General features: G+C 31.1%; 1 protein-coding gene across 3 annotated transcripts; it reads right to left on the bottom strand.

The window, feature by feature from the left end:
* Positions 1-453: 453 nt before the first annotated feature.
* On the bottom strand, positions 454-7,969 carry LOC120092875 (uncharacterized protein At2g33490). 3 transcript variants are annotated; one of them, XM_039051119.1, is made up of 12 exons: positions 7,813-7,969; positions 7,561-7,703; positions 7,078-7,150; positions 6,289-6,363; positions 5,649-5,710; positions 5,456-5,524; positions 4,496-4,524; positions 4,177-4,384; positions 3,831-4,076; positions 3,297-3,341; positions 1,969-2,971; positions 454-955 (listed from the first exon to the last, which is right to left on the bottom strand). In XM_039051119.1, exons 2-12 carry the CDS (start codon positions 7,672-7,674, stop codon positions 951-953), a joined length of 1,929 nt encoding a protein of 642 aa, XP_038907047.1. In that variant the 5' UTR covers positions 7,675-7,703; positions 7,813-7,969; the 3' UTR covers positions 454-950. The 3 variants fall into 3 exon arrangements, with proteins under 3 accessions (XP_038907047.1, XP_038907046.1, XP_038907045.1); XM_039051118.1 differs by having other exon boundaries at positions 454-961; XM_039051117.1 differs by lacking the exon at positions 454-955 and having other exon boundaries at positions 1,572-2,971.
* Positions 7,970-16,200: the final 8,231 nt, after the last annotated feature.

A 16,200-nucleotide genomic window follows, 5' to 3' on the forward strand; every position in this document is an offset into this window, starting at 1 on the left:
AGAGCAGAACCCTATTAAAAGAAATATCCAATGAATGTATATTACGATTCATTGGGGGAGATGTTTGCCTCACAATCGTCATAAATCAACATATGTGATAGTCTAAAATTAAGAAACCTAGATTTTTTTAATGAAAGAATAGGGACTCAAAACCTTTGCAAATTTGTAAGTTGTAAGAGTAAGACAACTTGGGTAATAGGTTCAAAAGTCTGAGAGTTTGTTTGGAATGACTTTTATAATACTTAAAAAATAGTTTATATTTTGAAGGACCGTTTAATCTCTTTTTTAAAGGGTTTGAAAAGTCATTTCAAACAGCCTCTAAGTTTATGTAGCCAAAACATGTATGGTGCGTAAGATTGGTAAACCAGATTAAAAAGAAACTCACTGGTAAACTTTAATGTCACAATTCAAATCTAACTAATACACCAGACACTTCAAATCCATAAACTCATATACAACTAAAATACCAGTAATACAGGTTAACTGTAAATAAAAGTAGCATCTAATGAGGAATTTGTATACACAATCCTTCCCATATCAATTGAAGAAAGGTTACTTGATCCATGAATGAAAGAAGAAAATCACAATACATTCAACATTTTGGAGCATTGATTTCTCAACCTAGAAAATATAAACTAAAGGGTACAAAATTGGAAGGGAAAATCATTTTTTGTTATTCTGGGTTCTTTTTTTTTTTTTTTCCTTTGCTGGGGGTGGTTCTTTTTTTTCCATTAATTGCTTGAGGAGATACAAAACTCGTTCGGTGATGAACGCAATGGCAATTATTTAATTAATTACGTGCCAAAGGGTCACCATGAAACGAGAACAGAATTGATGAGGAATTATTTACAACATAAGACCTGTGCTCGAAGATGGTTGGAAATGACTACCTTTGGCCCCGACCATTTTTTTCTTCAATCGACAGACTATAATATCCACATAAGGCTTCCTCAGTCTGCACCTGTTGCAAAATACATCAACGTTGGAAAACAGGACAGACATGCTCAGAAACAGAAGACAAATCTAAGGATGTCGTCATGAGTTTGTGTACCACATAATTAAGAAGCAATCTTGTTGGTTGATTTGTTTCAGGTTTTACCCACAAGTCAACCTAATTCTTAGTTCTAACTCAACTCAGCATAGGTCAACAGTTATGATTTAAACGAGTTTCTCATATACATTACCCATGAGACCACCCCAAAATGAAAAATCTTCTCAACCTCAAACAACCCTGCAGCATTGATTACTAAATGTGCTCTGGTCTCTTTCTAACTACAGTGGTTCCAAAGGGTCTCGTCCCGCCTTCGTTATCAATATCCATCTCAATTGATTTTCAACATATATAGTTAGTATAGAGGGAAAATAATATCCAAATCTAAAATCTGTCTAAATCTATGCGTGGACCGAGGTCGGACAATAATGAATGTCATAGTTATATTGTATTGACTTTCACTGTTGTCTCGTGTCATAATTTTACGGTAGGTGCAAATTAATCACAATAACTGAATATCTTATCATTGGAATCTATGTATGGATAGGCAGGTTAAAAGACTCAAAAATAAATACCATCATTTATCAATGTAAAGCAACATGGATATTATCTACTTGTAAACAAAATATGGTAACACCATTTATCAATGTCACATTCTAGCATGAGAAACATAAAAGTTGTTGAATCTAGTAACAGAGCAAGTAACGTCTTTTGAAAATCAAATATCCAGATGCCCCGTGCATCCATCGATGAGATGGTCATGAACACCTAACAAATGTAAACTGAAACTAATATCACTTCTCATATTCATCTAACTACACGGTAAGGCACCCCATGCTTCAATCTAAAACCCCAGATGTTGAGGTTTACCTGAATATTCACAATTTGTGTAAAACCTAGTTCACGAGATATCTTAAGAGATTAGGAAAGTTAACTTACAGACATGGAGAATAATCAACAGCGAAGGGGTTTATTACCTTTAACTGCAGGACCATTCTCTGAACCTGTTGACGTATGACTCTGGTTGTTAGATAAGGTAAGTGGTGATAAGGGAGGTGAAGATGTGTCTAATACCATTTCAGCAGATCGAACAGTTTCCAAAGGTTTCGGCTCGTGAAATAAGGTCTCTGTCTCCCTAGGACTCCTGGATGGAATGGAGAAACTACGTGTGATGGTTTGGAGAGGAGGAATTGGCAATGGAGATGCCGCACTCCTTACAACAACTTTAGTTGCAGCAGATTGTCCTTGACTTTTGGATACCAAAGGAGCTGAGTGACCAATTAAACCTGAAGGTCTTGACGACTTATATGTTGAACTAATAGGAGGCCTAGGAAGCTCATGGAGCTCATTTATTTTAGGTGAGGAAATAAAAGTAGGGGAAGCAACTGGGGACACTTTTGGTGATGATGACAAAGGTTGTGGTATTGGATTTCGTAAGAGAGGTCCTGAAAACAACTGAGGGTTTTCGACTGGAACAGGCTTGTTAGTTGATGGCTTACCTATTAGAGGGCCCGAAAAGGCTAGTCTCTTAATTTTTTTAGCATCAGAAGCAGCAGCTAAACTGTGCCGTGGCAAACCATCAGACAGAGGAGGAGGCAGCTGAGTGGATGATGCGTTAGTGTTGTTATTCTCCTTGAGTATAGACTGCGCCTTTGCAGCACCATGTCCTGCCATATTTTCATCTCCCACTAACTTGTCGTACTTCCTTGGTTCCAATGGTGACGAGTGCCGCAATAAATTTTGCTGACGTATTGTCTGTATGGTACTAGGCACAGGATTTCCAGGAACCCCAGAAATTGAACCCTTTGTATCAGCTGGGGTCGGTAGAACATATGTATGAAACTTCCGAGTTGATGAAGGATGCATCTGTCTTATTCTTTCAGCAGCATCAAATTTTTTATCAGGAAAAAGTGGAGCAGACTGACTTACTGTTCTACCACCAAAGGAAAAGGAATTCCTACGATTTCTGTCCAGATTCTCCTGCAAGGAGCCACATAGAAACATAAATTTCTGAAAATGGAAGACTGCATTTTCTTCGTACTTTTCATGTATCAAAGATGTTAAATGTGAAACTGATATGGAAAAGCAGCTATTGCCAAAGTCCAGCACTCCATCGAGGAAGGAAACGTGACGCATGCAGTGCATGTACTTATACACTAACCAACGTTATAAAAATAAGTGATATTTTGAATCTACATAACCTACAAAATGATCTCTCTCCAGGATAATAACACAAAGGAAGAAATTTCAGATTGTAGTTATAATTAATACATAAACATAAACACAATAAGAAAACTGTGTTTACCTTCAAAGCTTCCACATGATGAAATGTAAGATCTGGCTGGTCCAACTGCATCATTGATACACTTACACAATTAGCATATATTTGAGTGCTTAAATTCAACAACTAAACCATGTATGATGCCTTCTCTACTACCCATACATCCTGCTGTTCCAACACACTGAATATACATAAACACGGTGCAGAACAGATCATTTTCCCAAATGCCAAATCACTAAAAGATAGAACTCCAGAAATGTCCAACCCTTAGAATATATGACATCAAGTCCATACGACATTTCATATCCCATATAGGTGACTACCATGATTTAGACCCATGACCTCAAAGATATAAATTTAGGTTTATAGCTTATCGCTTTAATCAGTAGGCCAAACTATGGTGATTACAAAAGAATTGAGTTCAACAGACAAACCTACAGAGACCATATGCAATTAGTTGTTCTCTTTAACCCTGTTTCAAATGTCCCCATGAAATGCACAGACGAAAGGAAAAAAATTCAGAAATTATTGAGTCGTTGTTTTAAATTAAATGATAACCTCTGAATTCCGTAATGTTGAAATAGCTTGATCATGATCATTTTGCGCATAATCAAAACTTAGTTCCCCATCATCACCCTCATCATAGCCATCATCATCATCATCGACACTATCATGATGTCCATCATCCATGTTGTCATCTTCCAGTCCACTGAACCGGTAATCTATGTGCTGCTGCTCTGTCAGTGATTTAACATGTGGTTCCACTGCTTCAAGAGATTGAAGTGCCTTCTTGAAGAAACACAGCTGTTTCCAAGCAGGAGATGATGTAAATCATCAAAAATAAAATGCAGAGTAAAGACCTAAAAAGGAAAAAGGAGAAGTCCCATGAAATGGACAACCGAACCTGAGCAGCATGATGACGTGCAGCCTGTGTGAGAAGACTATGAGACTGTCCTTGCTTCAAAGATTTCAACCGGAAAACAAACAATGTTGCCTCATCATCATATTCTTCTCGGGCTGTTTGCAACTGTTGCAATGTAAAACTTTCTCCTTTGACAGTTTTTGACCTCCCCTTCTCCTTGTGCCTCTGTCTCATGTACTCATATACTTCCCTGTGAAATATACAATGACGTAGAAGAACATCATCAGAAAGAACATTAACCCACAAACCAGGTTTTTCATATGCATGTGGGTTTAAGTAAGAACAATTATTTGCAACAAACCTTTTCTCATCACATTGCCTTTTCATCTCCTGCATCCAAGTGAACGCCAGTATGTTAAGTGCTTCATATCAATATTCTACTCAAAATATAGTCAAAATTGAGACAATTATACAATGAAAACACACACAATATTGTTACCTTACAGTTGTTAAATGCAATCTATTCACAAACAAAATGAAGTTAAATGACATACAGGAAACAGTACAAAACCCAGAGCGAAATCTAGATTGCAGTAGTAATATAACATAGCCAATCCAATAATCATGTGCGGATTTAAACACAATCCAATAACCATGTCAAGCTTTACACACATGCACGCAGAAAGAACTGAAGTTGCAACTGCGGTAAATTATAGGAAATAAACAATCAAACAAGAAAATAGCAAAAGGATAACAACTAAAAACAAGAAAATAAGCTGTCATCAAACTTGCACATGCCGGACCCTTGATCATGTGTCAATTTGAGAGAATTAACTACAGTAAACAAGGTTTTCATTACTTCTTTAAAAAGTTAGGCTTTCTAATTTCCAAAGCATCTATCTCAGCCTTGGGTGAAGAATTCTCTGTTTCCTGTCTAAACCAGGAAAAGAAGAGCAAAAGACATGTTTCTTAGCCTTCAAGACTTCTGTTCAGATTATTCCACTATTCTATAGATATCATTCTCCCACAAACAACCAAAGGGTAGGGGATGGGGACAGCAGCCAACTACAAACCTTCAACATTTAGAAGTAGTTATGCAGGACATTCTTAATCCTCAACACAGATTTCATTGCTGGGAACTAGATGCCCATAGATGCATGACACCCAAACAATATCAGGAACGGTGATGGAGGATGTACAACAGTAATATATAATGAGCTGATTCCCAAAAACATGGTAGTATGGCAGTTTCCTAATTACTAAAAAGGATCTGAAGAACAGTTGCCATATAAATTAGATAAAAAATCCATCAAGGACATACCTCAACTGTTCGAAGTTGATTCAAAAGAGATTCAGATGGGCGTGTTATTGTTTGTGAAATATGAGAGCGCTGAAAAGTTGAAGCATACTGAATTTAGCACTCAAAACCCAAGAGCTTTGACATTAGATACATAGGTAGATAGAATGTCAAATAGAGAGAGAGAGAGAGAGAGAGAGAGGAGAAGCCAACTCACATATCGATCAACAAGTTTCTGGAGCTCAAATTGCACCTTTCCGAGCATTAGCAGAACCTTGCCTGCATGGGGGTGAGAAGACACATAACTCATGATTCGCAAGTTTGAGTAGTGATAATTGGTAACAAAGCCAACCACACTTGGAAAATATTTAACTAATAAAAAAGCTTCAACAGAAAGTAGCTTCATGCAATTAGCCTTATTGTTTTTTTTTTACTGGTAACAGAAAAATTATTAATCAGCAAAACGATTGCTATAAGTCAAGAGAACGAGGCATCCACCAAATTGAAATTGAAAGAAAAAGAAGTTTATAAAATAATCCACCTAAAACAAATAAAAGCAAAATGCACCAAAATCTCAAGACTCGACAATTAGCACCTATTCAAATAGGAGGAATGCTTGAGAACAGAACAGTTGCACGTATATAGCAAAAGGAAATGAGCAGATATCCATTCATAACACCCTACTCGGAAAACATAGTTCTGGATATAAATATGACACCAAGAAACCGTATGTCCTTAAACTAAGTTAATTAACAGGATTTAAGATACACCAATGCAATTATTAGTGTATGGTCATCACTCATCATACACACCCATTGTAATTAATGGCATCGAGAGAAAATTTACATTTAACATACCACTATCTTCATCATCATTCTGGGCGGTTTTCTCAAGAAGGCATGCACCCATTTCTTGTAACGAGACTGAGAATTCTAAAAATAAGGCATAAGAACCACAGTTAAATGATGAAGTTGCAGAACCAGCTATGCCAACGGTGTTAGAGATCTTAAGATCTGACATCCCATATAGATTTAGAAAGGCTCAAATTCAAGATTATGTATCATGAAAGTAAAAGAGCCACGCAGCATTATGCATTCAAAGAAATAAATTTAAATAAAGCAGAATCTCCTTGTGGTAGCAAAACTTTAACTCTTGCATTCATATATAGATACATCCAAAGTCAGTGAGTACAAAAGCAAGAAGTATTGAGATATTATTAACAAAATCCACAGGGAAAAAGGTTAGAACAAAAAAAGAAAATCCACAAAACCACTTTACGTGGGAATTGAAAATTAACCTCCCTAAATAACAATTAAAAGTGCAACAACATTGGCTAAAAGAGCCATAGAGTTCATATCATTGAGCATTGTTTGTAAGAGCATCCTATTTAGATCGTTCATTCCTTTGCAATTGTATGTATACCGATATCAACCTTATCCTTAAATCTACAATCAAAATAAGATCACGGCAAACATAGCATTCATATCTTATTGCATTTTATTTGCAGAGAAAATGTAAGGGGAAGCATGTAAATGAAGTAAGCCATGATCATAACAGCCTCTTCATTCAAGCTGCTGATAAGAGATATAAAAGACAGTTAACTGAAACTCGATAAGTTAGAACATTGATTGATCTAAACATTTTACCGTAAGCACTATTTTCTGTAGCGGCAGCTGCAGAAAGTAAGCTATCATAACAGTCTCTCATTTCTTCCATGTCCTGAAAGCACAATACCACACTAACCAGTAAAAATTTCACGACATCAACACTTAAAATAATCCTGAAACACTCCTACGAAAAAGGAAAGAAAGAGAAAAAGAAGAAAAAAGGGGAAGAAATGAGAATCCAATCTCTTCCCACCACTTCCAAAACCCTAAATTCCCATTTCCATTCTTCCTCGTGCATCTAAAACATGTAAATGAATTGCCAGAAACAAAATCCCAATAGTAAGAATTGAGTTACAGAGCTAAAAACTTCAGGAGACTGAGAAGATTAAAGGAAAAAGCAAAAACAAAAAGTGGGGATTAAAAATTGAAGAAAACTAAAACAACCCTGGCATAGATTGCGCAATTCCCTCTAGAATTGGCAATTCCCCAAGAGGATAAGCGAGAAAGAGCAAAAGAAGATACCCGAGAAGCCTGAGCAAGCTCATCCAATTGAGCCAAAGGACGAAGATCTATACGGTCCCTAGGTTCGTGCTTATGCAGTCCAAAACCCCTCAACTTCCTCAAAGAAGTCTTCATTTTGATGCTCCTTTTGTTCTGGTATGTCCCTTCAGAAAATGGGAGAAGGAAAGAAATCGAAGAAATTGGTGAAGTCAAAAAGGGGGAAAAGAATTTTTTTTTAAAAAAAAAAAAAAAAAAAAAAGTTGCAGAGAGTACGAGGAAGAGGAGATGGAAGATGAAGAAGAAAAGCCCTCAATCTCAATGCCACTTTTTTCTTCGTTCAAACTCCTCCATTCTCAGCTTGCGTCAGGCACAAATGGAAGACCCAAATATCAATAAATATTTTTTTTATCATTATTATTATTATTATTATTATTATTATTTTCCCCAATTTGATACCAAAAATTAAAAATTAAAAATCTCACAGCTCCTTTCTCCTTCTTCTACAATCTACATCTTGACTTCAATTTTATTTATTAAAAAAAAAAGGATTTTTTTAAGAAAAATTGAAATTAGTGTCTGAAGGCCACGTAGTAGTGCGCAAAATTAGTGGAATTGATCATTTCAGTTTGACTGCATTCCCATTGATTAGCGGATAGAATAACTTATTTTTATTTATTGTTACTTAATTAAAATATAATCTTCCAATCATTTTTTAATTATTATAAATTCCTTTTCTTTGTGTTCCACAATCAATGGTCAATTGCTGCTCTATTCATTTTCCATTCTATCTTTAATTATTATATTAATTCATGAAACACTCATTTCCTTTTGTTTCATGATAATCCGGTTCTTTTATGAATATAATTTCTCATATATTTGCTTTTTTTAATCTCCGGCTAAATTCTAGCAAATCCTAGCTAAATTCTAGCTACTAAATATCTGTGGGTAATGGGTATGATGCGGTGAAAAAGTTACACTATTTTTCATTAATTGTGTCATATTAAATTTTTGGCATATTGTTGGTGTTGTAAGAGCTATTCGGTTTTTTTCGATGGAGATTCATCTTTTCATCCATATTGTGATAGTATTATGAAAGTAACACAATGGTCTTGTTTTTTAGGAGTCTCAACATGCGCTAAAGATCACAATTCAATGGGCTTGTGATTATCTGGAGGAATTTGATCATGGTTTAATTTGTCAGTCAAACGGTCGTGTAAGTGGTTGAGATGTCAGTGTTGCTTTGGTGCCCCCTTCTAGATTAGGTTCCCATAGTCCTGGCACAGCCACTGATGACCTCATTGCGTTCTCTTCATGATAGCTTCCTCATCCATTGCACTCATATAAGTCAATTCAAATGTATCAGTTTTCAATAGTTCTGTATGGTTGGGTGCTATTGCTCAAAATTTGATGGAAGAGATGCTGCTTATGTTTGAATCTTACTAGGTTATTGTTGGATCAATCGAATTATCAAAAGTTTTAGCTCCTTTTAACGGCATTACTACCTCTATTGAAGTTGGATTACACCCTTCTTTGGGTTGAAGTTGATTCTCAAATTATACATAAGCTTTTAACAAGTCAAGAGATGTATTTAAATGAATTACAAGGTTTTGTTGATGCTCTTCGTTCAAAACAGCAAAGTAGTTTCATCCTTGGGATTCTTTTTATCAAGCGTGAAGGAAATGTTGCAACTCATGAGCTTGCAATTCATGCTAGTCACTTCAAACACTCGAAGATTTGGATTGAAGACCATCCAATAGATGACTTTTGTTGTTTGCAAGGACATCCAAACCTTTTAGGGGGGTTTGTTAATCCCAACCCTTGTTTGGGGTATGGATTTAGGAACCCTCTACATCCCTTTTCCATAGGTTTGAATAGAACCCATCGCTTACTCCCCCTTTTTTTATATATAATTTGATTTAGGAAGTATGTCGGTCAACCTCTGGACACCACTTTTGGCGACCACCACCACCCAATTCTGACTGCCATCCTCTGGCGATAGTCGACCGCCACCCTCTGATGACTACCAATCACCACCTTCGATGACCCTTGTCAAGCAACTCCGGCCTCCACCCTTTGGCAACTATTGTCGGCCAACTCCGGTTGCCACCTCAGCGATTGCCGCCGGCCCATTCTGGCCACCACCACCACGACCGTCCCCGGCCAAATCCAATCGCAGTCAACCAACTCCAATGGCCACCTCGACAACCGTTACCACCCTCCGACGACTACCATCGGTTAACTCCGACTACCACCTCGGTGGCCGTCATCGGCCAACTTCTGGCCACCACTAGCCAACTCTGACCACCATCGACCAACCTCTGGCAACCTCCTTTCCCCACACTGTCAAAATTTCGGCCAACCTTTGATTGCCACCTTCGGCGACCAGCCAACCTTGAAAAACATTAATAAAAACACTCTTAGTATATAACAAATAGACAAATTTGTATATAAAAACACTTTAAAGAAAGAATTGCAATACATGTGTGTTTTTTATTTTGATGAGTTTTTATCAAAAGTGTTTCAATGAAAATACTTTTTTAGAAGATATATTTTTCTAAGTCATTTCAAACATCCCATTAGACTGCAATTGTATATGTATATTTATTTTGACTATATGGGTAGAAAGCCCTAATTTAATTTAATAACATTTTCATTTTTTCGTTGGTTTAGCTGGAAGACTTAGAATTATTTTCTAAACGTAAGGATTTAAAATGTTTAAAACTATTAGAGACCAAATAAAAACTAAAACTCAAAACTTATGATTTTTTATTTCTCAAATGTAATTTGATTAAAAAAAAGTATATTTTTTCAATAATTAAATTTAATATTAAAATATTAGTTTATTTCTAATTTAAGCTAGTGTATTACGGTAAAAAAATGATAATTTTCAAATTAGTTAAAATGACAAAAATCTAAGAAATTTTATTTAAAAATTCTAGTAAAATTAAAATATCAAATTAGTAAAACAATAGATTAAATAAAATGTAATTTTAATCAAAATCTTTATTTCAATTTTTTTAAAAAAAATCTAAATTTTATTCTAAACTTAACTATATTAAAATAATTAAGATGACAAATTTAAACTAATCTAAACTCTAACCAACTATTAAATACAATAAAATATTTCACAAACTAAAGATTTATAAATCTAAATTTCATTCTCATGCAGCTAAAGATTTATAAATCTAAACTTCATTCTCATGCTACTTAAGTCTGTAATCCAAACACAATTCTTTTAAATTCAGGCTACCTAAACCTCTCAGTCTAATCTTAGACCTAACATTCTTAAGCTTAAGATTCCAAACATGCGCATCAAAGCCCCTTATTTACCTTTATTTGTTTTATTTTGATTTCAATACTCAAAATATACATATACATAATATACAGGGAGGTTGTTTTTTAGTCCACCGTATTTACCTTTTTTCTAGTTTAAATTTATTATTACTGTTATTATTACTGCGATTAATTCATAGTTTAAAGTTCAATAGTTTAGTAACTTTAATAATTGAAAGGTTTTAGTCATATGATTGAATATTTATCCTTAATAGGATATTTAATAAAGTTTTCTTCAAATGAAGATTATTGGTGGGAGTTGACCACCTAAATGAATTTCTTTTTATCATAATGAGAAATTAACTATTTGATTTTTAAAATTCCATAATAACTCATTTAGTTTAATTGAATTAAAATAAAAACTAAACGGAAAATTTTAACTAATAATTTCACAAGAGGGAGAATTAGATAGGGGTGAAAAGGAGAACGGAAAAAAAAAAGTTATCTTTTCATTGTTCTTCTCCATCAACATTCCTAATTCAAATATGAACAATTTTTTTAAGTATATATATATAATCATCAATTTCGCTATATTTTTAGTAAATATATTTTTTTCCTTAAGATTAGATGTTTAAATCTCCATTACTTCTAGTAATTTTGTTTTGGTACGTTGGCAATATGCAAGTCTCCAAAATCCATTAAATTGGCTACCAAATAAAGTAATGTCATCTAAATTTTAATACATGAGCATGGATCAAAATGTTAAAGTTTGAATTATCACTCTCACATTATTCTTTAATTAAATAAAATATGTTTAAATATTATTTTGGTACTTATATTTTAGGTTAATATTTTCAGATGTTTAATTTTAGTCTTTATAATTTAAATAAATTTGAAATTATTCCCTCCTAAGTTTATTGTTGATTATTCCAAGAGCTTTTATCACCTAGAAACATATTCACATATAGTGTATTTTATTGTATGAAAATTATTTTTTTAATGACCAAATTCAATAAAAATTAACATCTAGGAATTAAATTTAAAAGATTGCATTGAAAATATAGAGACTAAAATTATACATTTTAAATTAGATGTACTAGATTTAACAACAAATTCTAAAGCACAAGAATCAAAATAATATTTTTAGAAAAAAAAATAAATATTAACTAGTATTTTTTCGACCAATGTCATTATCAAAAGCCAAAGTGAACGTAATTTAAGTCTAGATACATAATCGTGACTAAGAAAAATAATACTAAATAGACACAGTGTTTAATATTTATTATTCAAATTTGATAAAATAAATAAATATCTAATTTGGTGGAGAAAGAATCTCAAGCAGCATTCATTAATGCCATAAAAAATCAAACTTAAAAATCGGAGTCTTGATTTAATTGTTTGGAACCCAAAAAAGATAAAATAAATAAATGTTGTTGGGACTATAAAGTATAATAATATACCAATAAATATGCGGTGGAATAATAATTCAATATAATAGTTAAGGAAGTGAAGCGGAGCCGAATTTCCCTGACATTGTAATTCATTACCATTAAAAATCATATTTACTCGAGTTCTTTCTTGTAAGCAAAATGTATTTTCAAAATCAAATAAAATTTTTTAAAATATTAAATCACACATTGACTATTTTAAAGGTTGAATGGATCATTATAGTCTATTGATTATAATAATCTTTATTTGAAGTAACATGTGTTTAGGATACAAATTATTTTAATTTTAGTTTTGAATAATGGTCTACAATTTTTTTGTAATTAAAACTTTTTTATAATTTAATTTAAGAAATGGATTTTATTACATTTTCTTATGCTTCATTATCAATAAAAATTATGTCAGAGGTTGAAACTTTTTCAAAATTTTTTGTAATTACTTTTTGTGTACTTTAATTGAACTTGATTACATTTTTAAACTATACCAAAGCTTAAAAAAAAGTCAAAATTGAAACCTTTTCGATTTTTTTTATATAATCACATTTTTTATACTTTAATTTAATAGAGAAGTTTGATTACGTTTCTGTATGCTTCATTTTTTTTAATATTATATTTAAACTAAAAAATGTCAAAGTTGAATTTTTTTTTTTTGCATTACATCTTTTTATATTTGTTTACGAAATGAATTTGATTACATTTTTTTATACTTCATTTTTTATAACTATGTTAAAGCTAAAATAAGGTCAAAAGTGAAGGTTTCCAAATCTTTCTTTCTTTTCTCTTCTTCTTCTTCTTCTTTTTATTTTTTATTTTATTATTATTATTATTTATTATTATTTTTTATTTGTGGATACATTTTTATACCTTAATTTAAAAAAGGAATTTATTATTTTTTTTTATAACTATACTAAAGCTACAAAAATGTCAAAGTTGAAATTTTTTTATTTTTTTTGTAATTCCGATTTTTATTCTTTAATTTAAGAAAAGAGTTTGATTACATTATGTAGGTTTCTTTTATATATAGATAGATATATACACTAAAACTAAAAAAAGTCCGTTATATTTTTTTCAATTTTTTTCGTAATTACATTTTTGTACTTTAATTTATGAAAGAAATTTGATTATATTCTTTTATAGTTGATTTTTTCCCTTGTACTAAAGCTAAAAAGGTAAAAAATGAATCTTTTATATTTTTTAGTTACATTTTTATTTTTAAAATTTAAGAAAATATTTTTTTTTTAGTTTTTAAATTCTCTATTATTTTATATTTAATTGAAAATTCAAAAATCATTTGTAGCCACTTATTTTTGTCCGGCTTTTTTAAAAATAAATTTAATTATTAATTTAATTTGCCTTAATTTTTTTAATTCTAATATGAAGCTTTTCCACTTTTTTATGCTAATTTTTATCTTTTTTTTACTTTTATTTTAATTTGGTTAAAGCAACCAATTTAGTCATGTTAAAACAAAAAAAAAAAAAAACAAAAAAACAAAACAAAAAAACAAAAAAACAAAGCAAACATGGAAAAAATTTGAATTTGATTTTAGTTGTCCAAAAGTTGTCATTCTTTTTTAAGGATAGGACAAGTTTGGTAAAATTTTAAATTTGAAATTAATAATAATAATAATAATAACTTTTGGAGTAAGATTTTTCGGTTTTAAATACCAAACTTTCTCTTAGAAAAACCCAAGCCACCATTTCATACAAACAACTTCTTTTTCCTTTTTTTTTAAAAAAATAATAAATCTCTCCTCATTCTCTAGAAACCTTAGGGAGTCTCAAACCCAAAAATCTTCGTTTTCTCTTCCGAAAAGAAATCTAGCAACTATATCCCAAATCCTCTATTCTTTAGAAACCCTAGGGCCTCCATCTTTACATACATTAAGGGAGCGTTCTACAAAAAAAATAAACAAATAAAATAAAATAAATAAATCTCTACAATGTCAAAAATCCAACATACAAGAAAAACTCTTACTTAGTTGGAGATGTATTGATAGGGCCTTGGTCCTAAAAGATGTATACTTCGGACAATAAAAGAGTTTAGTGTTTTGGATTTCAACTTTTTTTTTTCCTTCAAACTCCCCTAAAAAGGAAAAAAATGCTTAGATATTTGGTTATTGTTCTAGTTCTTATATCTCTATTTTTCTTTTTATTACAATTATTTCTTTATTATATCGTGAGTCTCTTTTATTTGTTTATATATATTGTTTCACATCTTGTTGTTTGTTTTTTTATTCATTGTTTGTTTTTACTTCTCATTTCTTTTCTTCGTGAATTACTTTTTTTTTGTAATAAAATAAGATAGATGGAAAAAAAAAAGCTACAGTTTAGAGTGAGAGAAAAGAATAGAGTACAAAATAGATAAAAATTAATAATAATAATAACTCAGTTTAAAATATTCAATTTGATTAATATTATTATTTTCTCTATTATTTCTTTTCTCCCTAAGTTCACTCTTAAACTTTATTCTGTGTATATTTATCTTTATTTTATGTTTATAATTAGCATTTTTATTTTATTTTTCTATTGTAGCACTAATTATTGTTTCTTTAGTATTTTTTTATATACATATTTAAATATTATATTTTTCTTTTTCTTGCGATAAATTTAATATTTTCTTGCTAATAATTGTTTAAATTTGTTGATATTTTAAATTTTTTTTATAAAAAAAAATATTTCAGGATGGATTCTAAAAATATTTAGGAGTCTGATTTTCTAAAATCTTCGATATGAGAAAGTTGATTATTTGGGAGTCTAAGATCAACCTCTTTTATGCTTTATTAAATTTTTAATTTCTTTGTAAATATCATTGCTAGTTCGTTTATTGCTTTAAATGCATTGTTAAATTGTATCTTTTGCCAATGTAGCTTTGCATATTTAAATTAATGCTGGTTTTTTAGTAAAATTTCTCTAGCATTTTCAACACCTTTAGGTTTATTTTCAAAACTTTGAAAATAACTCCGTTTGAGTTTTATTAAATGAGTTTTAATCTCTCCTTTTAAATATTTTTTTGAATGATGTTCTAAAATTTCCGACGACAAAATCTAAGAAATTTGGGAGTCCGATTTTTTAGAATTCTTGAGGTGAATAATCTATTCTTTGAGAGGTCGAGATTGATCTCCAATATGTTTTTATTAAAAATATTAACACGTTATTTTATGTTTACTTAATGTATTATCATGTTTCTTAAGTTGTGTTTTTATTTGTGTAATGTTCATATTAAATCATATTTGATTTATAATTTAAATTTATCTAAGTTTTTAAAATATTTTCTAAAACTCTTTTTAAGTCATCTAATTTTTTTTCTTTAAATTACAATCTTCGGGTGTTTTTGAATATTTAAAAACTAATATATTATTTCAAAAGGTTTTTTAATAATTTGCTTCACCGTGCTTTTTCCTTAAAAATTCCTATGATATGATATATGAAATTTGAGGGTCCGATTTTCTAGATTCTTGAGGTGAGGGATCCCAACTTTAAGAGTTCGAGATTTGATCGTAAAAAAAAATAAATTTAATTAATGTTTGTTTTATTAAAATAAAAAAAAACTTTATTAAAGTGTTATTTCTATGACAGATTTTAATAAAATGTAATAATTCCTTGCATTATTGAGGGGGGAATTTTTTCACAATTGTAATATAGTCTAATTGATGGAATTTATCCCGATCATTATTTCAAATATTGATGAGTAAAATAAGATATTTGTTTTAGAACTTATTTTTTCAAATGAATTTCTTTGAAAAAAAAAAAAAAAAAAAAAAAAACCAATTCAAGATTTAAAATTTGACCACCATATTTTAAATGAGTGTTGTTAGGTGCTAACACCTTTCTTATATATAAACGACTCCAACCTCAACTCTAGTTTTCGCGGACCATTTTTATTGAATTTTATTTAAAAATTATTTATTTTATTTTGGTGTATAATCACCATAAAAATGATCGT

This window comes from Benincasa hispida, chromosome 12, assembly GCF_009727055.1.
Source record: "Benincasa hispida cultivar B227 chromosome 12, ASM972705v1, whole genome shotgun sequence".
Lineage (NCBI taxonomy): Eukaryota > Viridiplantae > Streptophyta > Magnoliopsida > Cucurbitales > Cucurbitaceae > Benincasa > Benincasa hispida.